General features: G+C 54.2%; 1 protein-coding gene across 1 annotated transcript in view; it reads right to left on the bottom strand.

The window, feature by feature from the left end:
- Window positions 1-27,487, bottom strand: part of TMEM132C (transmembrane protein 132C) — a 272,078-nt gene that overhangs the window by 150,270 nt on the left and 94,321 nt on the right. The window contains exon 2 of the mRNA XM_079152481.1: window positions 25,078-25,963. Within this exon, the coding sequence (XP_079008607.1) occupies window positions 25,078-25,963 (886 nt within the window). The remainder of the gene's footprint in view (window positions 1-25,077; window positions 25,964-27,487) is intronic.

The following is a 27,487-nucleotide window of genomic DNA, read 5'->3' as shown; positions in this document are numbered from 1 at the left end:
TTACCTTCCCATCCCTGCAGATTTAAAAACAGAACGTCCTAATGATCCCAATGGTCCTGACTTAAGACCACCCCTAACGGCTTTCTCAGGCAGTCTCCCAGGAACTGCATCGGAGAGCAAGAGGGCGGGGCGGGCACCTGACGTGACGCTGGCTACGGCAGCAGGGACCACTAAGGTGTGCGGGTCTTTTTTTTTTTTTTGGTACTGGGGATTGAACCCAGTGTGGAGAGCAGTGACGGAGGGTGGGGGAGCAGTGGCTGAGGTCAGGGCTCTCTGACGCCCTCGTGGCTGTGGCACACCTGGTGCCTGGGACTGTTCCTGTGCAAGGGCACAGGGTGCTCAGCTGCCGTGGCAACGCCCTGCACAAGGAGGCTGTGCAAGAGTCCTGCCAGCTCTGACCTTGATCTCAGGCACCCAGCTCCCGGAAGGAAGGAACTCTTGTGCTCGACGCCACAGTGTGAACAGCTGGCTTCTCCAGTTCTGCCCGCCCTACACTAGCTTTAAACAGGGGACTTTCTTGAGAGCCACACCGAGCTCCTAACATTGCATTTGCAACTGCGGAACAGCTACTCGGTGTTCTGGTTTCGTAACTTTCCTGAATACAAAGAATAACGGTCGCGTAGTCTTTAACCTGATATTTAAATAAAGATTGCTGGAGTTACTCTTCAGATCTGCATCTCCATCAGAGCAGGCTCCACCTGATCCAGGCTTAATCTTCAAGATCTGTGTCTGGGCATCTTCATTTTCCAGTCCCCCTTTGCCCCTTGTGGGACACAAGAGTTTGGCTGCTCTAGTCACAGCAACGCAGAGGCACTTAGCCACTGAGCCACATCCCCAGTTCATATGAACATATCTACGTATGAACAGGTCTTGCTGAGTTGCTTAAGGTCTCATGAAGTCGCTGAGGCTGGCTTTGAACTCGCGATCCTCCTGTCTCATTCCCGAGTCACTGAGATTACTGTCGTGTGCCGCCCTGCCTGACCTGCTGGGTCTTTTTTCCAAAGCAGAAACACTTCTATTGCCACTGTCACCAGCCAAAGAGGAGGGGAGAGTGCTTCTGTGTAGATGAGGCCCCGCCTCAGAACCAAAGCCAAACCAGGGGACACTAGCCCCCAGACCCCTCCTCAGTATCCCGCAGGCCGTCCCAGAGGACGATGACAGGAGAGTCAGGAAAGGCACTGCTCCGTGGCAGTCTATGCCCGCCCTGCTTGCAGACACGGCATCTCTGCAGGACACGGAAGCTACTCCCCAGCTCAGCCTCACCCCAGGCCAGGCATCTGCTCTGCACTCTGTCCTGGCCCTTCCACCTGAGAAGCAGCTCCTGGGGAAGCTGTGGGGGACAGGAAGGCACATTGATGACCCAGAGGGAGCACAGAGCAGACATTCAAGTCTGGAAATCCATATGAGGGGATACGAAGACCAGAAGCCACACAGGATTGACTGTAAGCCGTCATCATGGAGAGATGGAGGGAGGCTGAGCTCGGGCCTGGCCTGCAGAGAGGACAGGATGAAGGAGGGGAGGGAGCCACGTCCTGAGTGGCAAGAGGGAGCCCACAGTCTGAAGACAGGCATTTCAGGCACAGCCAATAGCAAGTGCCAAGGCCCTGGGGCAGGATAAGCATCACACTTGGCCACGGGAAACAGGCAAGACTTCAACACAAAGAGTAGAGGAAGAAGCAAAAACAGGGACTAGGTGAGGGCCGGCATGGGACCGCAGACCTCAACCATTTCCCAAAACACTGGCCATATCCAGGCGCACCCGAGAAGCTGATCTATTGGATCGGCGCGATGTGAAGGCGCTGACATTTTTCAACGTGTTTTTTTCAAACAAGTTTTAAAAACTAGAAAGGTGAGTAGATCTCCAAGTAGTTGCAAACCTTTAAGATTTTGCCACATACGCTCTTCCCTCTCTCTCTACACAGAGTGTGGGGGGTGCAGAGAGCTTTTTGGGACCTTTTAAAATTTGAGCTTCTGGGCCATTTGAAAGTTAGAAATGGCCACAAAGCGTCTCATTCCTAACGTTGCACGTGCATCCCTAAAGTCAAGGAGCTTCTCCCATGAAGAGAACCACCTCAGTGTGCTCAGGAAATTCCGACAGGATGGGTTAGCGTACAGTTTACGGTAAGATGTCTTCGAGCTCCAGGGCTGGGGCAGAGGATTCAGGTCTCCCTTGAGGGCAATGAAGTGACCGGGCATCACCAAGAGCTGCTGGCGGAACAGTACCCAGTGCACTACGTGCCTCCTGAGGGTGGACGACTCCATGACAGGAGAATCTCCACGCAGTGAAAGCGTCGCCACTGTTTGAACGTCCCTGGTCGCGTGTTTAAGTCCAGGATGCACGGGCTTCGTCGGCCTCAGCCAACTTAGGGCCCCTCATCTCTTGTTTCCTGAGGGGTGCTTTCAAGGGTCTGGGCCCGTTTTCCTTGGAGAAAAGACCGTGTGGGGTTTTTCTGTTTGGGTTCAGGTTGACTGTTTTTGGCAAGAACAGAAGCCACAGGAAGGGCAGGGGGTCGGCAGCCAACAGAATGGTGAGCTGAGGGGAGAGGAGGCGAGTGGGCCGGGCAAAGAGAGAGAGGGGGCCGACTCAGCACCTCAGGCCAGATCCCCCTTTCCAGGTGGGCCGGCTGAGGCCCAGGAAGTGCGACTCCCCAGGCCACCTAAGATTGAGAAGCTGAGCCAGGACGGACTCCGGCACAGCTACATCTGGGGATGCAGAGGTGAAGGCAGGAGCAGAGGCGGCCCAGGTGGTTCAGGTGGCGCCGCGGGCAGCAGTCCTTGGAAATACGCCCTCCTCTGTCCCCATGCGTCTGCCTTCACGCAGCCACCAGGAACGTGCCACCTGGCGGGGAGCTGACCCGTCTGCAGGTGGCGACAGGTGACACTAACAATCTTTTACTTTTTAATTTTAGAATTTTTTTTTAAAGTTTCAACCGTGTTTTGTTAAATGTAACTAAAATATAGCTACTGTTGGGGAGGAAGTATCTACGGTACAGTGAGCACACACTGTGCTTGGGCCTCGTGTTGGCACTGGGGCCTGTGCCCTAGGACAGCACAGAGCCAGCCCACCTCGCTCTCAAGCTCCAGGTAAGACAGAAGGTCGGTCCAGGCCAAGTGGGATGGTCTCGGGATGTCCACACAAAGAGCGCAGAGGAGGGGCTGGGTCGTGGCTCCGTGGTGGGGCGCTTACCCAGCAGGCGTGAGGCACTGGGTTCCATCCTCGGCACCACATAGAGATAAATAAAATAAAAGTATTGTCCATCTACAACTAAAAATATTTTTAAAAACTATTATGAAAATTCAGCGTCTCCTTCAGCCTCTCTCCCAGCCTCTCCATTCTCTTCAGAATTCCTAGTCCCTTGTTTTCCCTCGACTGACAAAGAATTGACACCCCAACATTCAACAGCCAGTTTGTGCCCCTTGCTGATATCAGTTCTCCGAAATACGGTCGCCAAGGATCACGCCACGTTCTCTGCATTGCTGGATCTGGACGTTGGGGCATCAGCTGATTTAATTCAACGGTAATTTAAAAACAGAAATCAAGGCGTGGACAAAGACTTAGAGGCAGGTGCAACAGATAATGCCTCTCGGGCCACCCAGAACTCACGGTCCAGCATGAGTTCTGATACCGTAAGCAGAAGCATCATTAAAAACAACAGAAAAGTGAGCAAGGTCCAGTTGCCAAGAGGATTTTGTGTAGTCTGGAGTATTCTATTTCATTTCTACGTGGGAAATTTCTCACTCACAGAAACAGACTTGGCTCCTAAACATTTCTCTTCTCTCTCTTTGCTAGAAGCAGAAGCACCTTTTCTCTCTGACAAACTGTCCCCGGGGAACACAATAAATGCTTTCCCAAATTGGAGCATCGATCTTCCCGCAGAATCGGCGTGTGACAGAGAGAACGAGGCAGCCTTCCTTCATCTCCTGGTGGTGGCCAGGAGGGTGCGTGGGCCACCTGGCAGCCCCGAGTCAGCTGCTCACCAGTGTTGTCTTCACCGTCCACTCGCCTCTGTCCTCACCGCCCAGCCCCGCCTGGTCCTGCACTTTCTGTGTCACTGGGGGACCCAGGAACTCAGTCACCGGCCCTTCATCTGGGCCATCTGGCAGCAGGCTCTGAGCAAGCTCCACAGAATACCCGCCCTGGCCCCACTCCAGGCCCGTCCACACTGTCCCCACACAGTCCTAGCAGGACCTGAGTCTCTGCGAGCAGAGCCCAGGCACGTGGCTGCCCTGCTCCTCAGGAGGATGGAGAAGGGAGGGAGGAAGGAGGGAGGAGGGAGGGAGGAGGGAGGAGGATGAGGGAGGATGGAGGAGGATGGAGAGAGGATGGAGGAAGATGGAGGAGGATGGAGGGAGGATGGAGGGAGGATGGAGGAGGATGGAGGAGGATGGAGGAGGATAGAGGAGGATGGAGGAGGATGGAGGAAGATGGAGGAAGATGGAGGAGGATGGAAGAGGATGGAGGAGGATGGAGGAGGATGGAGGAAGATGGAGGAGGATGGAGGGAGGATGGAGGGAGGATGGAGGGAGGATGGAGGAGGATGGAGGAGGATGGAGGAGGATGGAGGAGGATGGAGGCAGGATGGAGGAAGATGGAGGAGGACGGAGGAGGATGGAGGGAGATGGAGGAGGATGGAGGAAGATGGAAGAGGATGGAGGCAGGATGGAGGAAGATGGAGGGAGATGGAGGGAGATGGAGGAGGATGGAGGAGGATGGAGACAGGATGGAGGAGGATGGAGACAGGATGGAGGAGGATGGAGACAGGATGGAGGAGGATGGAGACAGGATGGAGGAGGATGGAGACAGGATGGAGGAAGATGGAGGAGGACGGAGGAGGATGGAGGGAGATGGAGGAAGATGGAGGAGGATGGAGGAGGATGGAGGAGGATGGAGGCAGGATGGAGGAAGATGGAGGAGGACAGAGGAGGATGGAGGGAGATGGAGGAGGATGGAGGAAGACGGAAGAGGATGGAGGCAGGATGGAGGAAGACGGAAGAGGATGGAGGCAGGATGGAGGAGGATGGAGGAAGATGGAGGAGGATGGAGGAGGATGGAGGAGGATGGAGGCAGGATGGAGGAAGATGGAGGAGGACAGAGGAGGATGGAGGGAGATGGAGGAGGATGGAGGAAGACGGAAGAGGATGGAGGCAGGATGGAGGAAGACGGAAGAGGATGGAGGCAGGATGGAGGAGGATGGAGGAAGATGGAGGAGGATGGAGGAGGATGGAGACAGGATGGAGGAAGATGGAGACAGGATGGAGGAGGATGGAGGAGGATGGAGACAGGATGGAGGAGGATGGAGGAGGATGGAGGAGGATGGAGGAGGATGGAGGCAGGATGGAGGAGGATGGAGGAGGATGAAGACAGGATGGAGGAGGATGGAGGAGGGTGGAGGAGGATGGAGGAGGATGGAGGGAGGATGGAGGAGGATGGAGGAGGATGGAGGAGGATGGAGACAGGATGGAGGAGGATGGAGGGAGGATGGAGGAGGATGGAGACAGGATGGAGGAGGATGGAGGAGGATGGAGGAGGATGGAGGAGGATGGAGACAGGATGGAGGAGGATGGAGGAGGATGGAGGAGGACGGAGGAGGATGGAGGGAGGATGGAGGAGGATGGAGAAGGATGGAGGAGGATGGAGACAGGATGGAGGAGGATGGAGGAGGATGGAGGAGGATGGAGGAGGATGGAGGGAGGATGGAGGAGGATGGAGACAGGATTGAGGAGGATGGAGACAGGATGGAGGAGGATGGAGGAGGATGGAGACAGGATGGAGGAGGATGGAGACAGGATGGAGGAGGATGGAGGAGGATGGAGACAGGATGGAGGAGGATGGAGGAGGATGGAGGAGGATGGAGGAAGATGGAGGAGGATGGAGGGAGATGGAGGAGGATGGAGGGAGGATGGAGGAGGATGGAGGAGGATGGAGGAGGATGGAGACAGGATGGAGGAGGATGGAGGAGGATGGAGGGAGGATGGAGGAGGATGGAGGAGGATGGAGGAGGATGGAGACAGGATGGAGGAGGATGGAGGAGGATGGAGGGAGGATGGAGGAGGATGGAGGAGGATGGAGGAGGATGGAGACAGGATGGAGGAGGATGGAGGAGGATGGAGACAGGATGGAGGAGGATGGAGGAGGATGGAGGAGGATGGAGGAGGATGGAGGGAGGATGGAGGAGGATGGAGGAGGATGGAGGAGGATGGAGGAGGATGGAGACAGGATGGAGGAGGATGGAGGAGGATGGAGGGAGGATGGAGGAGGATGGAGACAGGATGGAGGAGGATGGAGGAGGATGGAGGAGGATGGAGGAGGATGGAGGAGGATGGAGACAGGATGGAGGAGGATGGAGGAGGATGGAGGAGGACGGAGGAGGATGGAGGGAGGATGGAGGAGGATGGAGAAGGATGGAGGAGGATGGAGACAGGATGGAGGAGGATGGAGGAGGATGGAGGAGGATGGAGGAGGATGGAGGGAGGATGGAGGAGGATGGAGGAGGATGGAGGAGGATGGAGGAGGATGGAGGGAGGAGGGAGGAGGATGGAGGAGGATGGAGGGAGGATGGAGGAGGATGGAGGAGGATGGAGGAGGATGGAGGGAGGATGGAGGAGGATGGAGACAGGATGGAGGAGGATGGAGGAGGATGGAGGAGGATGGAGGAGGATGGAGGAGGATGGAGACAGGATGGAGGAGGATGGAGACAGGATTGAGGAGGATGGAGACAGGATGGAGGAGGATGGAGGAGGATGGAGGAGGATGGAGACAGGATGGAGGAGGATGGAGACAGGATGGAGGAGGATGGAGGAGGATGGAGGAGGATGGAGGCAGGATGGAGGAAGATGGAGGAGGACGGAGGAGGATGGAGGGAGATGGAGGAGGATGGAGGAGGATGGAGACAGGATGGAGGAGGATGGAGGAAGATGGAGGAGGATGGAGGAGGATGGAGGAGGATGGAGACAGGATGGAGGAGGATGGAGGAGGATGGAGGAGGATGGAGGAGGATGGAGGGAGGATGGAGGAGGATGGAGGAGGATGGAGGAGGATGGAGGCAGGATGAAGATGGAGGAGGATGAAGGGAGATGGAGACGGAGGGAGGAGGGAGGGAGGAAGGAGGGAGGAGGGAGAGGTTGGTGGGGATTCTCCCGACCAGGCCGGTTATGGCAAATGGCAGCAATGGACGGGATCACGGCACGTGCTCCTGGGTGACAACTTGCCACAGAGACTACCTCAGCACAAAAGGAAACTGGAAGGCTGTGCCGCTGTCCAGCCCGTCACGTCACACTGCTGTGAAGCCACCAGACAGTCCCTCCAGGGCCTGGACAAGAAGTGATCCCTCAGGGGCACACCCGTGTGACTTCCCCAAGGCTGCTCGCAGGACTTCGGGGGCCCTCCTGCTGCTGTGTCCTCTGCCCTCTGTCCCTTGGCCTGCCTCTCCCTCCCTTCAGGACAGCTGTGGAATTCACTCTCCCCTCCACTTGCCCCCCGCAACCAGTTGCAGAGGACATAGACGGAGCAGTGCTTGGGAGAGACGCCGAGTCCCCAGATGGCCTGGACCAAGGCGTGCTGGGAACCGGCCTCTGAATCATCGCCTCCTCCTGCCGAGAAAAGAAAGTCCTTCTCCGTGGATTTTCTGGAAGCTCCTAGGGTGTGACGTCTCAAGGGAGAGACGAGACAGCACACGCTCCCGCCGAGGTTCTTCTCTAGGCTAATGAGCCTGACGGGCACAGGTCTCGTTCCACGAGTGCAGACCCTCCCGGGCCCCTGCGTGCAACTCATTTCTCTGGCCGGCCATTATTTCAAGAGGTGGTAGAAGAGTCTCAGGGAGCTGACGGCACCTCCGGGCAAGCCCTGCTCACCCCCACGGGCAGCCCGCTTCCCCTGGCTCTCTGGCCTCCGGGGTGGTCTGGGCGGCGCTTGCCTAGCCCGACAGGATGCACGGAATCTCCTGGGGACGTTTTCCACGGTGCCCCGGAGGCAGACGGCTCCTTCCCAGGCACCCGACGCCAGAGCCGCACTGGCGTGACTGGTGCCGGAGACCTCGCACCTCTGTAAAGAGCAGGGGTGGCAGAGTCGGCTCTGGGTGACGTGTTGGGGTGACGGGGGCCCACGTCAGTGGAGAAGAACCAGCGGGCTCTCCTCATGAAGCGGAGCCTTTCACGGTGTCCACTTACCACTGAATGGGGGGCTCTCTTGCTTCAGACCAGCAGGACTGGAGAGAGGACGGGGAATCTGCTTGGGGTTGCTCTGTGGACCCCCATCGGGTGTCCTCAACTTGGTTGTCAAAAAAGTCGAGATAAAAGGTGGAGGGACTCTCAGGACTTCAGAGAGACGGAAAGCAGATAGGGACGTTCCAGTGACGGGGGGAAGGGACGAGGAGGAGTGGGGTGGGACTCCTTTTGGGACAGTGTAGATATTTGGGGACAGGAAGAAATGGTGGTCACTTGACACTGTTGGTGTACTAAGTGAGGTGCCATTTTTCACGTTTCAGTGGCTGATTCACGTTCAGGACACTTTCACCTGATTTGAAAGGTGGGGGGCACTGAGGGGACGTTTCTGGACTCACTGGGACGGCTGTGTGGTCACGGGGTCTAAAGGCGCTCGCAGGATCGGCGGACTGTTCGCTCTCCGAAGATGACTTCCACCCCTGCGTTTGGGGAAAGCCACTCGACGAGGAGGATCAAAAAAAGTGCCGGCGCGGGGTCCTGTTACTCCATTTTTTCACGGGGCACAAATATCAGTGTTTTTCTCATAAAAAAAAAGACACTATTTGAAATTCAAAAAAGAAAAATTCAGAGATACTGCATAACATGCTGAGCTTAAAGGAGGCCGAAGAAAAGGGCCCGGAGCAGACGGAGAGGCGGAGGCTGTCCTCGCTGAGCGTCTGCGGAGGCTGTCAAAACCGAGGTCTCCTCGGAGTGACCAAGAGCCGAGATCGACATTGTGCAAATGGAAGGAAGGGCTCACGGTGGCACAGTGTCCCTTTGCCCCTGACGGAGACGGTCTCAGGGCACCCAGAGGGCCCAGCACAGCCAGCGCGAGGCAAGGGAAGCCTGCGGCCAGACCTGCGGGCGAGGCGCCTCTCCCTGCAGAGGCAGAGCTGGATCGGAGACACCTTCCTTTCCACCTTTGTCTCCCGCTTCCTGCCTGGACCGCTTGCAGCTGGGGAGGTCATCCTCATGGGGACGGTGCCATCTTGTGGGCCCTGGGGCATCATGGGTAAGGGCGGCCATGGAGCATGATGGGAAGGCACCGGTGCTGTGCCACTCTGGCTCATTCTGCGGCTCCCTGTCCAGTAAACGGCTGCTGTGCTGGTGAGTCAGTGGTTCTCAAAGCCGGGTCCCTGGGCCAGCAGGAGCGGCACCAGGGTGTCGTGATAAAGTCACGCCTGAGTGATGTCATGTTCTGGATGTTAACGTGGATCTGGGGGTGGGCACAGCTCCACCTATGATAACCAGGATCTTATTAGGAGGATAGATCCCTCGCCCGGTCCTGAGCCAGAAACCCTGGGTGGCTGTGGCCATTTTCACTTTCACGCGCCCTCCAGGGCTGCTGGCGCCCACTTCAGTTCCAGAGCCACTGGTTTAAGGTCCTGCCGCTTGAGCACCAGTGACTGCAGCAGAAAGCCACCCAGCCCCAGGGCAGCGGGCGAGTGGGGCATCCAAGCGTGACATTGAGTCAGGTGCCACCTACCTGCCTCTGAGTTGCTTTCCCAGGACACAGATCTTAAAGGAGCCCTTCCCAGCCCACAGGCGCCCGGCAGGCCGCCCACTGATGTCTACTTCATTCAGATCCAAAGCCAGCTTTCCCTTTCAGGTGCTTCTGTGCCCGCTTATCTGCGCAGACACGTGGGGACTGGGTGGGGACGGGCCTTCTCATCCTCGGGTCTCACCGCCACCCCCGCTCCACCGCCCGTTCCTGCCGTGCCAGGCACAGGAGACCTCTGAGACACTTTTTGCTCCTCGTGTGTTATGAGAGACCGAGAGGAGAGATCCGTTTCCCTCCTCGCGGATGCTCCGACTTTTCAGGGTTTATCTCAGAGCTCGGGCGGCCTTTCTGGGTCCCTCAACTCTCAACTCCTTTGAGGTCTGATCCTAAATTCTTTCTCATTTCACTCTCTGGGAAAACTCAGATTTCTTAGACTAAGAACAAACCTGATAACAATTTTCTATTTGTTGGCCTTAATTAAAAAAATTAAAGATATTTAACAGGTCAGTAGGAAAACAAGATCTTAAAAAGTCTATTTGAGCAAACTATGAACCATAAACAGCACACTCCAAACCAGAAGTGGCTGGGGAGTACTGCCCAAGGGACACTAGGGAGGGGTTTCTGAGGGCAGCTTGTGGGCTGCTGTTACACCCTGGCCTGATTTGGTGTGTTCGCTGGGAAAGTCCTGTCACAGAATCCTAAGTTTGTTGGCTACTTTGAGCTGGTTGGGCTTGGGTTCCATTTTTTTTTAACTTATTTTTTTATGAAAATCTTTTCTTGTTTAACACATGCATTCACAGAAAGGGGCTCCAGGGCAGCTCTGCTTGTGTTTGCAAACCAAGCAAGAGCCAGGCCACATACCAGACCCAACTGCTCTGCTGGCCATGGGGCCCTGCAGGACCACCTCCATTTCACTTCACCTCAAGAAGAGTTCCAGGGGCTAGGGAGATGGTTCAGTTGGTAGAGAGCTTGCCTCGTAAGCACAAGGCCCTAGGTTCAATCCCCAGTACCAAAAAAAAAAAAAAAGGCCCTCGGTCACCATTTGTGCCAATACCCACTCCTAATCAGTAAAACCTGCTGGCGATCTGGCTGGAATCCTGGGGAAAATCGCAGTGTACCAAGAAGCCTAGTGTGGTGGAAACAGCATTTATTGTATTCAAACATCCCCCACGAAAGGCAGGCTGCATGTCCATAGCACACTTACTGGGAATGGGGTTCCGTGGGAGGAAACGGTCTTTGACCCTTTAGAGATTGACAGCCCATGTATCTGCTGAGGAAAAGGCCCCCTGTCTCCACACCCTGCAGCCACCAGCTCAGCTGAGCAAGAATGGAACCCTCCCCCTTTTCAAATTAGAGCACTTTGGTCATACACAGTGTTGGGTTCCTTTGGACAAAGGCAAACCTGCAGGGCACCTGGTTCCAGTCCCTACTCTCTCTCCCACCCTTCCCTCCTCTCTTCCCTCCCCCATTCTCCTTCCCTACAGATCTTCCTTTCACTCCCTCATTTATTTTTTGATGGGTGATTTCTACACACACATAAAGGTGAGACTCCCTTTGGTACACTTATATGTGCACACAGTGTGATTTTGTTAAATTCATCCCATATTTCCTCCCCTTCCCCGCCCCTCCTCCCTCCCTCCACCCTACTGATCCTCCCTAGATCTTTTTGATATCTGATCCCCTCCCCTCCTCCACCTTATTCCCCTTATTTGACCCTAGCTTCAACATAAGAGAGAAAACATCCGCCCTTTGACTTTCTGAGTCTGGGTTTTTTTTACTCAGCAGGATGTTCTCTAGTTGCATCCATTTACTAGTAAATTCCATAATTCCATCCTTTATGGCTGAGTGAAACTCCATTGTATACACCACATTTTCTTTATTCGTTCATCTGTTGATGGACACTTAGGCTGGTTCCATAACTCAGCTCTTATGAACCATGCCCTCATAAACACCGATGTGGCTATATCACTACAGTAGATTGATTTTAATTCTTTTGAGAAAATACCAAAGAGTGTAGCTTTAGGGTAGCTGGGTATATGGTGATTCCATCCCTAGCTTTTTGAGGCATCTCCAAACTGCTTTCCAGAGTGGTTGTGCTAATTTGCAGTCCCACCAACAACATGAGCGTACCTTTACCCCCACATCCTCCTTGTTTGCTATTACCTGTGTTCTTGATAATTGCCATTCTGACTGGAGTACATGAAATCGTAGTGTAGCTTTGATTGGCATGGTCCTGATTACTGGAGATGCCGGACACTTTTTCATATCTCTATTGGCCTCTGTCTGTTTTAATGCCGCTTCTACATTTGATTCTTCTCACCCCACTAGGAATTCACAGCGGCATGATGGGCTCTGCTGGCTGGATTCAGTCCTGGACTCGTCCATCTGAGAAACACCAACACTGGTCCGTCAAGTGTGAGGGCCAGGCATGTGGCAGAGCACCTGGTCCAGGAGGGATTCATTAACAGTTAACGAAATGAAGTCAACGGACATGTGACCCCCTCTCTGCCAAAGATATGTCAAGAAAGGGGCTCCATCTTTGCATGTTCCTCTCTGATTTATCACAGACCTTGTTGTTCTTTTCCTTTTAAAGTAGGGACATTAAGACATGCTTATTATAAAGTTTAGACAAACCAGATGTGGTCCTTGTTCTTTGGTAAACATGAAATTAGCCTTGATTTCCATGACACATGGCCATTATCTGCAGCCAGCATCTGGGAAGAACATTTCAAAGAAACACAGCCTCTTGCACACTGAGCAGAGCTGTCTTGTACGTCCCCGACGGCTCTGGTCACATGCATAAGGTGCATCTGTGACTCACCGAGACTCTTGTGTGAGACTGAGAAGAAAGAGGTCATGACCCAGGGCTGTAGGAACCTACCTGGTTATCAGTCCTTTGTTCCCTTCAGAGATTTTCTGTCTCAGAATTGTTAATTGGCATTTGGGGTTGGAATATTCTTTTTTGGGGTGGCAAGCAGGCTGTCTTGTGCATTGTAGGCCACTGTCCCTCATCCGTGGCCTCTACCCACTGGAAGCCAGTAAGAACTTCTTTCCAAGTTAGACAACCAAAGTTGCTACAGGTGTTGTTAAAGATCCCTGCGAAAGTGCGAGAAAACTACTCCTCCCTGGTTGAGATCCTCCACTGACCTCAACAAAAGCAGTGTCTTCCCTCCTCCCAGAGACTGTCCCTGCTGCAGCGACTGGAGGTCATCAGCTAGCAGGCTCCCAGGCCCCCTCAAGTTTTCAGTCAGAAGCGAGGCCAGTGCAGCCACTATGACTTTGAGGAAAATGTGCATAATAATAAAAAGTGGAAATAAAAAAGTTGATACTTATGAATGTTTAAAGTGTGGCAAACGCGGGTTAAATTCCACTTAAGTCTCACAATATCCCTGTAAGTGGGAGCTGTTCTCTGCATACAGAAAGCGAGCACAGAGCAGCTCAGGAACCAGTTGTGGTTCCAGTTGGGAACCTGTGGTGCTGGCTTTGAACTTGACCATCTGCATCTGCTGCACTGCAGCTGAGTGGAAGGATGTCACGGCTCTTTGCTGCCTGGTGCACACGTCTTCCTCCTGCTAGCGGTGGCTGGACTTCATGTCCAGCTCTAAGAGGAGCCTGGTGAATGAGCATGCTTACATTTGCTAGTAACAATAAACGGATTAGATGTGGGTAGGTGGCCCCAACCAGGCCAAGGCAACTCAATTACAGGACATTTATTGAACTTATTACAGAAGAGACGTCTACTTAATCTCAGCATGGCCACAGGCATCACCAGGCAGAGCTGGCGAGAGAATGGTAATATGTGCAAAAAGGAGGTGAGCGAAGGGGACATCAGAGCCTGGGGCGTCGGTCAAGCCTCAGATGCGGGCACCTGAATCCCCTGGCCTGTCAGTCTCGGGGAAACCTCCTTTTCAGTTTAAGAGGACTTTTTTTGTGTGCGAGTTTGTTTTGCAGTCTGGGTGGCAAGGGCTCGACTTCTGAGCTATCCTCCCAGCCCCACCTTTTGGTTGAGGTTGGTTTAAGTTGGAACCAATGCTCAGAGCCTGCCTCGGCATCCGTACAGCAGCTGCTGGAGGCTGGCAGGTGCATCGGAGAGAGTGACTCGGGCAGCATGGCACCAATTGCCTGGGAGCTTGGAAGAGCTGTGCAGCCCCAGGCCCTGGAAGCCGGCTGTGCCTCTCAGGACCCACGGGTCCCATCCTGGCTGCCCCGGGCAGGAGCAGAGGGGAGGCCCACACATTCCTTTATCTTAGAGTGAATTCTAGTTTTAAAGGTCTCTCTGAAAAATGCCTCAGAGAAGCAAGTGACTCGCAGTGACAGGTGTGGCTGTTGCAGGGAAAGGTGAGACAGGGTCCCCATCTCCCTGCACTCTGTCCTGAGGAGCATTTCCCATGAAGCAGCGGTCACCCCAGGTGCCAGCATTCTGGGCCGTCCTAGCTGAGGGTCTCCAGGGAACAAGGCAGAGGAGGACGGTCCTGGTGAGGGACACTCAGAGAGCAGAGTCAGGCTTGAGACACAGCCCCATCCTGGAGAGAAGAGGGGCCAGCAAAAGGAATTCAGCCCTGGGGCAGTGACGAGCCAGACAGGGCATGGCCCCTGCGGCGGAGATCCACAGCCGTCCCCGTTCTCTCTGACACCACGTCCCCCTCCTGCCTCCATGAGGTCTCCACGTCCAGGCCCTTCCAAAACAAGTTCATGGTGCCTCTAGAAGCAGACTGGAGCCCGACGGACCCTGGGGGAACTGAGAACTAGTATGTAGACGCACCAGGGTCGGTGTCACTAGGAAGCTGACCCAGCAGGGAGCTGCAAGGGCCGAGCTTCAACTAAGGGGTGCCCGTGCCTGCTCCCCACACAGAAGTGCTTTCTGTCTTTCACCAAAAGTCCGGCTCGGCTAATAACTGGGGTTTCAAGACCCGGAGAGTCCGGCTACCCCATATCTAGGAGCCCTGGAGGAGCAACGCCATGTCACACACAGGAAGTGCCATCCATGCAGAGCTGCACCAGGGCCTGGCACGTGGCACGCTCCTTCTGCAGTCATTACTCTCCTGGGACACTCCCCTCTCCGAAAACGCCCTGACAGAGAGACCGGGGCGCAGGTCCACTCAGACAACGTTAAACTGGGAGCCCCGGGGGAGGCTGCGGCCTGGGGCCCTGGAGATGGAAGCGACTCTCAGCGGTCACGGAACGTGAAACAAAGGGTCGGGAGGGCTGCCTCGTCTCCTCACAGAGCCCGAGTCAACTTCACGTTCAACGTTTCGCACGGCAGCACGGCGGCTGCCTGGCAACCCAGACATGGTGTGGGGAGCCGGGGAGCGACGGGGCCTGAGCAGGGAACCTTATTTCTTCACTTCTTCCCCAGCAGAAGGAAAATTGTTTCTTTCCTCTGTTCCAGAAGAACACATTTAAAATGACCGGCTGGGGAGAGGGCAGGGTGCTTCCTTGGTGGCCTGCAGCAGGGGAAATGGGTTTGAGGCCTGGCATGGGAAAATGAGTCTCCAGAAATTTCTCAATTTGCTCCAAATTTGTCATCAATGCAAACTGGATTGGGTTTTAGGGTCTCTTCCTCCTAATGACGAGTCTGGGAAGAGGCCAGACCATCCTGTGCTCCGCAGGCTGTTGCCAGGTGGAAATGAAGGACTGGCAATCATGTGGGGTGAGGCTGCTCTCTGGAAAACGGCTTTGCAGGGTCTTCACATCTTCAGACATTAGAGGACCTGAGCAAAACGGACGGGCTGAAGCTAAATTATAACAGCACAGACACAGGCCCCGCTTGGTATCTAGAGGAGTGGGCCTGAGAGTGAACGTCCAGGCTCAGGCTGGGCGGAGGCTCAGGTGCCCCTGTGGCCTGCTGCAGTCCTGCCAAGGGCACGCAGCTTTCAGAAAAGCCCCAAGAAGCTGTGAAGGCTGCAAAGGCATCAGGGGTGCATCTTCTCTGCAGTGTTGGGCACTGCCCTCCTGCCCCACACCCAGGTGGGGCCTCAGAACGTGACCTATTTGCAAACAGGACCTCTGTAATTAGTTGAGGATCTCCAGAGGCTGCCCTTTTGGAGTAGAGTGGGCCCTCAACCCTGTGACTGCTGTCCTTACATGAGGAAGGCCGGGGGTGTCTGGGGCACAGGCACGTATGGGCATAGAGGTGGATATTCAAAGTGCAACCAGCAGCCAAGGAATGTAGAGGCTCACCGGCGGCTCAGAAGCTGGAAGCAGCAAGGACTCTTCCCCGGAGGCTTTGGGGGGAGTACGGCCTGGACAGCACCTTGGTTTTCAACTTCAGATTTCCAGAACCCTGAGGAAAGGATGTTCTGTGGCTTCAAGCCACCAAGTTGGGAGTCGTTTCTTGTGGCAGCGGCAGGAACTGAGACGTACTTCCGCTGCGGCAGGAGAATGTCTGGTAGCCGGCGATGGGCGGGCCCACCCGAGGCAGCCGGGAAGGATTCTGATGTCCACACTTACAAAGGAAAGGACGCACCTGGCAGCCCGCACTTTCAGCTTCTCTTTAAAACCAGAGTCTGGGTGCCGTGGTCCGACAGCCCTGCACATGGACAGTGGCTGGTAGTTGCTAAGTGGCTCCTGCTGGCCGTGGCCCCTGCCCTTCAGCTCCCTAGTCTCCATGGTGCCATGTGCACTGAAGTGTGGGGCTTAGTGCCACGGAGTGCACTAGAGAATGAGCACCACCGCACCACCAGCTGGTTGGGGACATCCTTAGCACCCCAGAAAGAAGCTCCTAGGCCATCAGCAGCCACTCCCCACTTCCCGGCCCAGCCCTGGGTCCTGGTGACTACTGGTCTACCTCCTGTGTCTACTGATCTGCCATTCCAGGTGCCTCACGAGCAGATCGGGCCACACGAGGCCTTCTTGGAGTGGCTTCTGTCACCCCATGTCACCTTCCCCAGGTCCTCCATTCCTTTTGCACCTGAATCGCCTTCCCCTTGACGCACCAGCCCTCTGTAGCTATCGATGGATCAGGTGATGGCCGCGGGTGGCATCCCTGTGGCTCTAGTGCATAATGCTGCGACACACCTTTGTGTGCGTGGTGTGGTTGTGAGGACCCCCTCTCGCCAGCCAGCGGGACCCTGCGACTGCCCCCTTGCCCTGGGCAGGCGGGGAACCAAGTGTGTCTGCAGTGGGCCAACCTCACAAAGTCCTCTGCAAGGAGGTGGCGGGCAGCCTGGGAACCCCACGGGATTCCCTGGTCACACAGCTAAATTTTAGGAACAAATCCACCTAAAAACCTTGTCCAGCTTGGGAACATCAGCTCGTCTCAGTGTTCCCACACAAAACGTCACCTCTGGCCATCTCTAAACATGTCTCCCCACACCTGTCCTCCTTATTTATTTATTGGAACACGCTGGGGACATATCACGGCTGGAATCTTATTTAGTTATTTATTAGAACTCGCTGGGAGCAGGTCTCGGCCGTTAAGCACCGGGACATTGTGCTGGCGTGGTGGGAGGACCTTAGATAGTGATCACAGTGGCTGCCGCTTCACCACCAGCCTGGCGAGGCCAGGAGGAAAGGACCAGGAGGCCCCTCTTCCAGGAGTTGGAAAGACAGGCGCAGGCGCTGGGCACCCCATGGCTGTGTGCTGCTCCCCTCTCGGGGCCCTGCCTCCACCAGGCCAGGCTGCCAAGGACTGGTGCTCTGCACGGCCCAGCCTCCGCTGCCCGCTCCTCAGGGAAGACGCCTCCTCACTTCACAGCTCTTAGGGTTGAGGTCCCGAAGGCCCCATTACCAGCCCTGCAACAAGACGTCCGTCCAGCAGAGCAGAGAAGCCGCACACTGCTCTCTGTTCTGCTGTTCCTGAGAAGCTTCAGAAGACCCAGAAGCACGAGCAGAAGGGAGAGAGAGACTTGTGGGACGTTTCCCCTGGTGCAGTGTTGACTGTGCCCAGCTGGCACCTACCTTAGAGGGACAGGACCTGAGAAAATCAGCTGAGGTCTAGAGAAACCCAGAAATACCTGGGCTCTGAGACGAGCTGCCGTGCGTCTCGTCTGCCTCTGGGACACGGACCAGGGGTGGGGACACGGACCCACTTATTCATGGGAGCATCACTGTTTGGTGCTGCCGTGCCCCAGCCATGCTCCATGCTGGGGTGTGGCACTGTCCTGTGGATCCACAGCCTTGGCGCCTCCACCGGGAGGAGGGAGCCTGGCGTGCATGGGATGGCGTGGGGGAGACCGTGAAGCCATACCTGAAGGGGGAAGGAGTCCTGCTTCTCCCACAGGTGGGCAGGGAAGTCAGAAGAGCAGGTCACCCGCAAGCAGAGACACAGGCAGGTGCAGTGAGCCCATGCCACCTGGCAGAAGGTCCCTCAGGCAAGAGCCCTGAGGTGGGTCTTCAGACTCAGAGTCGAACCTGGTCCATAAACATGTCTGTGCATCTCTCACGGCCCCACGCTGTCCAGGGGCTGGCGAGGTAGGTATGAACAGGCACGGTCTGCCTTGAATTCTGGCTCCTAAGGAGGCATTTCCTTTGTGCCCAGATCTGAAGCTGGGGTCAGAACACCTTGAAGGAGCCACATGGTTGCTGTTTAGAGGAGGAGCCGAGGAAAGATTCCCAACAGCCTTTACTCAAAGTGCTGCAGAGGCGCCAACCACCTCGCCCCACCTTCCACCGGCAGCTCACAGACCAGCCACAGGCCTGAGCTCTGCACACCAAGGCTGTGGACGCGTGACGCCCACAGGGGTGGTCTTGTCCCCAGAGAACTTCTGCAACATCTGCAGATGTTCTGACTGTCAGAGTGGAGCAGAGTTGGAGGGGATTCCAGGGTCTGGAGGGTAGAGAGACCCTTTTGTGCACAGGACAAGCCCAGGACAAAGTCTTCCGGCCTTCAAAGCCAATGTTGCCCAGGCTGCCATGGGCAGTCCAGTCCTAGTGCTGACCGTCCTTCTTCATTAGGTTGAGACGTGGAGGTGTGTCTGTTCACCGTGTGCAAGTTCATGTTCGCAGCCCAGCGTGATCTCCCACCCGGGGAAGATTCCTTAGGACTCCCTTTGCCTCCCTAATGGGGAGCCGGGGATGGGTTACCAGTGGAACACCAAGCCCCTCCCTCTCTATAAGGGACATGTCCCAACTAGCAGGCTCACTGTAGCGCAGAGAGCAGGAAGGAGCATACCTCTGTCTCCCTTGGTGTCCTTTTCCTTTCCTGAGGTTCAAGGCAGAGGTCTAGTGGCCCCCGGTCTCCTCTGCACCACCTGCAGGGCAAGGTCCACTGTGCTGCCCAGGAACTGCCCTTGAGTCAAACTGACACTGCCACCCTCGAGGGGTGAGGCTGCACACGGTCTGAAACTGGACTTTGGGGCGCAGCGTATGGAAGGAGTCCCTGCCTCGGCCTTCCAAGGTCTGCGGGGGCACCCCAGCACTCAGCAACGGCGAAGGGCGGCTTCACACCCATGACCTTAATTGTCCACGTATCGTGACAGCTGTGGAATGTCGAGTAAAGCCTGCTGGCTGAGGAACCTCAGTCTTCACTTCAAGGAGACTCAGTCAGTTATGAGAGAAAACATCAGAAAAGGACCGTTTATGACGCAGATTTGTCTTCAGGTCTTCGATTTTGGATTCATTCAATAAATGAGGACGCATCTTGCCTAAGCCACAGGTTGAGGGCTGGGGACGGACAAGGGACTCACCCCACCCACCAACGATCTCGCGGCATTTGTAAAACACGTGCCTTCTCACTTCAGCCAGCGATTGCGCTACTGTATGTTCTAAATCAGGCTTCCAACGTAAATCGTAGCGAGGGACAGAGGTGCCCTCTTCCACACCTTGACTTAAGAGTCTCAGGCCTCAGAAAGCAAGGGTTGCCTTTTAATTTGATCCATGAAGTTGCAGACAAGATCCAGGCTGCTGCTTTCCCCCAGGGAGAGCAGTGTTTGTCAGAGAATTCAGCAGCCGTGACTTCTGCCAAGTTTCGTAGACATTATTGGTCCAATGAAATTTCCAAGAATTCCAGACCACCTGAACTTCTGGCTTTGTCGGTGACGCCATTGTGCACAGGGTGCTAAAGAGAGTCTCAGTCCTGCAGCTGGGAGACGGCCAGGGTCTCCCCGTGCTTGGCACCCCTGTGAGCTCCCCATAGGAAGGACCCAGGATGCCTCCCGCGTCTCCAGGTGGAGGCAGGTGGATACTCGGGTTTCCAGCCACCTCTGCGCTCACCGAGAGGAGCAGAGGCATTTCCCGGGCCCAGCGGGCCTCCTACCAACTTCACTGTGAGGCCAGGTCTGTGTGAATCGTCTCAGATGACCTGCTGGCTTTAGAGTTTCCTCTAAAACGACGATTTTAAGCATCAAAACACATTTTAATCAAGAGGAAACATGTTCCCCAGGAAGGCCAGCGTTCCTGCTCCCCGGCAGGCGACCCTCTGACCCGGGTCTCCTGCACCACGCTGTCCTGGCTGCCGTCCCTTGCAGCTCTCGCTTCCTTGGGTTCTGCACGCTCCCCACCCTCTGCAGTTGCTAGACTGCTCCAAGGAACATCCATTCCCAAGACCACTGCAGTACACGGTGCGTGGCTGGGTGTAGGGGCACATGCCTGTGTCCCAGCTGCTTAGGAGTCTGAGCCTGGAGACTGTGAGCTGGGCCAGGCCGGGCAACAGAGTGAGACCACACCTCAGAAAAATAAAGTTGGATCATGACTAACTAACAAAACCTTCCAGCAGTCCGCATCTCACTCAGAAAAGGCAAGTCCTTCCAAGGGTCTGTGAAACTGAGTGACCTGGATCCCAGCCCTCCCCTGAGCCCACCTGCACCTCCTTCCATTCTATTTTACCCATAAGCAAGCTGCCTCAGGGCCTTTGCACCTGTTGCTCCCCAAGACCATGCTTGGTCCTCATGCCAGCTTTCTAGCAAAACCTGCCTTGGCTGCAGCCTTATCTAGATCACAAGCTCAGCAGGCTCCGTCATCTTCCGCAGCTCATGATTCTCCCCACTTATTACTACATGTGGCCTTACTTCCTTATTTTGATTATGTTCATCTTACTTCATGAGAGCACAAGACCCACACAGGTAGAGAGCTTTGTGGTTCCCTCGACTGGTGGGCATGCGTGCCTGGCGAATGGGACCAATAAATATTAACCAAATAAAGATTCATCCAAGGGAGAGGAACATCACATCCACAGTGAAGATGGGAAGCCTCTTCAGGGAAAGAAAGCACCTGGGAACACAAACAGTGGAAACGGAGCCACACTGGAAAGCTCCAACCGGACAGGGCGGGGCTGGGAGACCGACCCGCCTTTGCTCCACTATAAAAGTGAGACACAGTGGCTGCTCTCCAAGTGTGAAGGGGGTGGAGGGCAAGACCCCTCCCCGTAGAGTCAACTGCAGGAGCATGGGGACACTGATCTGCCTCGTGGTGACCGGCATCCTGCATCGCGCACCCCTGGAGTCCGCAGCTCTCGGCACACTGAGGTCCAGAGCCTATCCACCCAGCTGGAGGGACTGCCCTCCACAAAGCCAGTTTCCTTCAGGGCTGAGTTCCTTCCCCTGGCCAGATGCTAAGCTTCTGGAGGCTTCTGAGACCCTGTCTAGCTAAGGCAGCTAGTTCCCCCAAAGACCTGTTGATATCTGGACACATGTAAGACTCGGAAGGAGCCGCAGGTCTCCAGGCTGTGGGGATGAGGCCCGCCTGGTGTGGGTACTTCTCAGCCCATGTGCTCACACAGATGGGCACTTGCTCATCCTGTTGATGATGCAGAAACCCCTGACATGCAGGGAACGCAGGGAGGTGTCTGCACAGGAGGAATTCTCTGTACCCCTAACCCACAGCGGGAGCAGAGTGGGCACCTCTTTCCTAATGGATGCTTGAAGAAAATTGGGCAGTTGTTCCTAGGGACTGTCTTTCCCAACTGAATCTCCTCCTCTTTGAAAATATTCCCAGCACCTCAAAAGTTCAATTCTCCTGCAACCCTAGAGACGCTGGAGGCTGAGCTAGGAGGATGGCAAGTTCTAGGCCAGCCTGGGCAACTTAGCTTAGTGGTAAGCACCACAGTACCAAAACCAAAACCAAAACCAAAACGAACAACGAAAAACACTTAAATTCTGATCCAAATACCAACTGCTGTGTGGTCAATAATGTTGTCAATGCCTATTTTCAAGTCTTGAACAAGCTATGGTTCTGTGGTTTCCTCCTTAGAGAAAACTAGGAGAAGGTATATGGGAAGGCGCTGCATCAGGTTTGCAATTTCTTACAAGCTTATAATTTTTAAAAATGGAAAAAATAAATATAAACGAACCTTCTGGCATGTTGGCAGACTGAGGGAGTTAGGCAGAGAGGAGGCGAGGGACGGGAGGAGAGATGGAGGGAGGCAGACGAGGAAGGGACTCACGGAGAGCGAGATTCCGTTTGACAAACCTCAGAAGGACCGTTTGTGCTGTTCAATTAAGCCAGACCTTAAAAAGTCTATACCGTCCATGAAGTCCATTTTTTTAGTAGTGAGAGGCCATTTTCAGAATGAGAACAGATACCTTGAGACGGGTCTTCCAACACCACGGAGTTCCCACCTGCCTGAGACTCAAACCCTTTTATCTGCACACGTGTTTGGGGGCCTTGTGTGCTTGGAGTTTCAAATGAGCAAACTGCTTGGTAGCATTTGGGGACTTGGCTTCAAGTTCAGGGTCAGGACTCATAACATCTGCCGCGAGTTGGACGGGTGAGGCCGACCTCTCTCCCAAGGACCCTGGCTGTGGATGGAAAGATCCGGAGGGAGGACCATGGCAGCTGCACTTGAGGACATGGGGCAGGACCCGCAGTGTGACCAGGTCCCGGGTCCCCCACATCGTTACCCTGACACGTGGCAGCACCCGCAGTGTGACCAGGTCCCGGGTCCCCCACATCGTTACCCTCTGAGCTCTGTAAGCTCCTGTCACAGAAAGGCTCTGGGGCACTGGGAGTGGACACAGCCTGGAGGGCAAAGCACGTGTCCTGGGCAGCTAAAATAAGACCCCATGCTCATCCAAACTTCGATGGAGAATCATATTCCACATTTTTATGTGCCAGACACTGTTATAAGCACTCAGAAGCAAATACTAGCCCATCGAACTGTCACAAGGCTCTGCCAGGTGGCCCTGGAGCTCGATCCATTTTTAAGATGAAGAAACAGAGGCATGGGGAGGTTGGCAACTTGCCAAGTCACACGACTGTCAGTGGAAGAAATAGGCCCAGGACTGAGACCCACCAGCTGTAGGCTGGTATTCTCCACCACCAAGCCCGACTTTGTGGTGACGAATACGAACAACAGTCCCTTCCTTCTGCTGACCCAAGGATGCAGGTGGCCCCACTCGCGGTCATCCTGGTCACCAGAGTCTACACTCCCTGAAGACGGTGCAAGGACACCAGCTGACCCATGGGGTCACCACTCCTTAGCAGTGCCTTGCTCCCCATGGCCTGTCTTCAGGTTCCAGAGCTGGGTCTGGAGGCACTTCATTTACCCTTGTGCCATCTGAGACCCAAGAAGGGAGAGTTACTCTAAGTTAAACTCAGGCTGCCAGGTGGGCATCCCTCCCCACCCAAGGCTGAGCAGGCAAACCCAACATTGGGCAGCCTGGCCCACAGTCACAAGGTCGTGACATCTTCAGGAAGTCTCCAGTGCACTGATGGCCAGACCTCCACGCTGTGGCGGGCCCCTCACTGAACATGGGAGGTTTACATGCAAGTGACAGGCATCTCCTGTATGGTGAGCCCTTAAATCCCGAAAGAGGCGTTTGATTCCATACTGCCTCTGAAAAGATGTTGCAAGAGACCTTCCATCACATCCAGAAACACTGGCAAACGAGGATCCACAAAACCAACACAGCAGGAAATGGCTGAGGCTCAGAGGTAGAGCACGTGCAAGGCCAGGGTTCCCACTCTAGCACCACAAACAGATAGATAGATAGATAGATAGATAGATAGATAGATAGATAGATAGATAAACGGATGATAGACAGATGATAGAGAGATGATAGGTGGATGGATAGATAGGTGATAGATGAATGGATAGATAGATAGATAGATGATAGACAGATGATAGATGATAGAGAGATGACAGGTGGATGGATAGATAGATGGATAGATGAATGAAGAGACAGGTGATAGATGAATGGATAGATAGATGATAGACAGATGACAGATGATAGAGAGATGATAAGTGGATGGATAGATGGATAGATGAATAGATAGAGAGGTGATAGATGAATGGATAGATAGACAAATGGATAGATGAATGGATGGATGGATAGATGAATGGATAAAGGGATGAATGAATGGACAGATAGATGGATAGAGGGATGACTGAATGGATAGATAGCTAGATCAACAGACAGAGGGATGAATGGATAGATAAAGGAGAAAAATGAAAAGTCACAGGGCAGTGACAAGGCAGACTTCAGAAAACTCTCATTTGACTCTGAAGGGCCTGTGAGCTGACTGAAAGCTTTGAATGCTACTTATGCCAACAAGCAGAACTTTGACAAGAAGCACCCGTGCAGACATATTACCAAAGGAAAAGGAACTGAAGTTCATCCCCTGCCATCATTCTGTTTGGCAAATCTTTTCCCAAATGACTCATTTGACAAGTGATTATTTTATTCTAAAAAGGATCAAAACACAGCTTCAGTATAACCCAAGTCTTCCTTAAGTGTCAGAGAAAAAAGAAAATCTTTTTGGTTAGTCTTCATTTTTAAAACAAGTCTCAAACAAATACATTTGTCCCGACTGAAATTCCCCTCTGAATCTGAGGATCTGCTATGTGGCTTCTCCTCCGCGTTGGTCACCCCGGAGGCAAGCGTTCCTCACCCTGAGTGAGGCCCCAGCAGAGTGCAGTCTGGTGGGCTGAACCAGCAACGGGCAAACGCCCCGGCTGCCCTGTGCTTGTTTTAGTTCAGGAGTCCTGGTCTGTGCTCAGAGCACCTTGTGCCCAGTTTTCTGCTGGATGTGTTCCTTGAAGTGCTGCTAAGCTCTCTGGGAACAGAGGCTTCCCAGGCCCCTCCCCAGTAATTCGGAACCCCACCAAATCCAGAGCCATGAGCATCACCCCGAGCTGGGCCCCTGCACAGGCAAGCCAGGATCACAGCCCCAGTGCCTGCTCGACACACGGCCTGCCTCCGCAGATCAGCACACCTACAGGCAAAGCCAAACCCGAGAAAACACTCAGATCCCTCTCCACCTGGAGTAAGCTCAAGGCCCGGAGGCCAGTTACCCCCCTGCTCCCGCAGGATACCTTTACGCCCTGTCCCCTCCATCTATCCCATGGGACACTGTGCAGGAAGAGCCATCGAGTGCCCGTGGGCAGGGGCGAGACTCAGCTTCCACCTTGGGGTGGAAGGGTCCCTAAAGAAAGCAGAGCTCTCTTCCTGAACACCTGTCCCAGGCATGGAGTGTGACCTCACCCTCGACATGGCACCTACCTCAGGACGAAGTGATCCACGGTAGAGTTGCTGGAGAGAGTGACATAGGCAGTGACCACGTCTCCCTGCTTGACAGGCCGGGAGGGCAGCCAGATGACCACGCTGGTGTCCAGACGCAGCTCGCGGAGCTGGGCGCTGTCCTGGGTGCGGTACAGGCCCACGGTTCCGATCCTCTGCAGCTGCGAGGTGGCCTCCTGCAGGCCGCCCTTCCCTGGGCGAATGGCATTGCCCTTCCTGACGTCGCCCCCGACGCAGTCCCCGCGCTCGGCCCCCTGCTGCACGGCGTAGTAGAGCTCCACGGGGCTCCCCGCGGGCTGCTCCAGGGGCTTCCGCCGGCCCACCGCCGTCGGGGGGCTGAACCAGCCGGCCGGGAGCTCCAGCTCGGCCACGCACAGCCCCAGGTCCCCGCCCAGCCGGCAGCCGCCCCTCACCTCCCGCGTCTCCCGGAAGGCGAAGACCCGCAGGCAGGGCAGCCTCTCCGTGGCCCTGTGGTCGTCCCAGTCTCTGCCCACGATGTGGAAGAGGATCTGCACCTTGGGCCGGCTGGGGTAGATCTTCTCCCGCAGGACGTGGGCCTTCAGTTTCCAGCCGAAAGTAAACTTATTGGTTGGGCCTAACAAATTTGAGGTCGACATGAAGTCCAGAGGCACAACCTTCTCTGCAGAGTAAGGCCCGCAGCTGGCGTTCAGCACCGGGGGCTGCTTGGCTTTGTACATGAAGAAGGACTCCACCCGGGACTGCAGGCTGGCATTGCCCAGCGGGTCCTGGCTGGCCTCCTTCAAGAAGAAGGAGCTCTCTGCTCTGAGGATACGGTAGCTCACAGGCAGGTAAGGCGGCGTGGAGGAGAATCTCGGAATGCTGTCTGCGACCCCTCGACCCTCTATCACTGAAGGAGGGAAAAGAAAGAAAAGAAGACAAGAACCATTACCAGGCTGCCTAGAGGTTCCCAGGCCTGTGAGCAACTCAGAAATGAGGGCCAGAACGCTGAAGTCCACTTGGTCAGTATGGCTATATTCTCTCTGGAAATAGCCAGTAATGACTCTAGAGGGTCTACAAATTATGCACTCATGTTGAGTGAAAATAGTCAAATGGAGAGTCCTGAGCAGCGAGAGTCAGTGATGGGTGGTGATCTCACGTTCAACTCAGCAGAAAGCTGCCAACCACCTGTGAGAGCTACTTTGCATGAGATCAAGTTGTATTTAATGGCACTGGTACATGAACAGGAAAACAGCCCGATGGAATAGAACAAAGTTCATAAGTAAGTTCAAGAACATAGGAAGTTTAGTGTGTGATAACGGCATCCTCTCAAATATGGATACAAGTACAGACACTTTAATAAATGATGCTGGGACCACAGGGTAGCCATCAAGAAAAAAATAAGTTAGATCTATACCTCCTAGTATACACAGGGATAGGCCTCAAAGGTATCCCTGATTTGAATGAAAGTACATGAAATCTTGTAAGTGGTAAATAAAACATGAATGAACTGCTCAATATTCTACATGTAGGAAAAGCTTACTAATTATAACTCAAAATCCAAATGCATTTAGTAAATGCTAAGTTTGCCTGTATCATTTAAAAATATTTGCATCAAAATGCCATAAACAAAGGCAGAAGAAACCTGAAAAATTGGGAGAAAATTATTTTCAGTGTATATATTATAGACAAAGGGCTACTATTCCTAATCTGAAGAAAAACAACAAAGTGAGAGAGAAATGGGCAAACAGAAAATTCACCAAAAATACACTGAACTCTCCCTTACATACATGAAAACTACATAACTTAATCAGCAAATGCAAATTAAGACTACAAACCAGGAACATTTCCCCTATCAGACTATCAGATAACGGCACACGGAGGCAGCAGAGACTCTAGTGCCTTACAGCTGAGAGAAAAGTGAGTCTGCTCTTTTGGAAGGCAATCAGCAGTGGCAGGACAGACACATTGACCCTTGCTGCTCTTAGAAATCCACCCTGAAGACACAAGTAGGGCAATTTAAAAACAGGTGGGCACAAGGTCCTTCATGGCAACATTGTTTCCAAATGAAACATGTTTTGCAACTATGTTACAAATCATTAGAGACACATCCGGGTAGGTAGGAAAATAATACGGAATAAACTTGGGCGTATCCACACAATGCAGCACTTCAACTGCAGAAAGAGGAGCATGGTCTCTAAGGACTACTGTGCAGGGAGCTCCAGAACAGGTCTGCAGGAACCACTATGGAGGAAATTCCAGAACACCGTGCTCAGTGAAAAAGCCAAGTGCAAGAGACTGTGTACTGCCTTCTGTGTAATAAAGAAGGGGAGATAATAAAATATGTGTCTGCTTATTTCTGTAACACAACACAGAAATAAGGGAAAACTCAGCACCCACGAGTTTGATTGTCAAGAGGGGCTGGGTGGGAACA

The sequence above is a fragment of the Sciurus vulgaris genome (genome assembly GCF_902686455.1).
Source record: "Sciurus vulgaris genome assembly, chromosome: 8".
NCBI classification, from domain to species: domain Eukaryota; kingdom Metazoa; phylum Chordata; class Mammalia; order Rodentia; family Sciuridae; genus Sciurus; species Sciurus vulgaris.
Note: the sequence above shows the minus strand (reverse complement) of the source record. Positions and strands in the feature narration are given on the sequence as shown.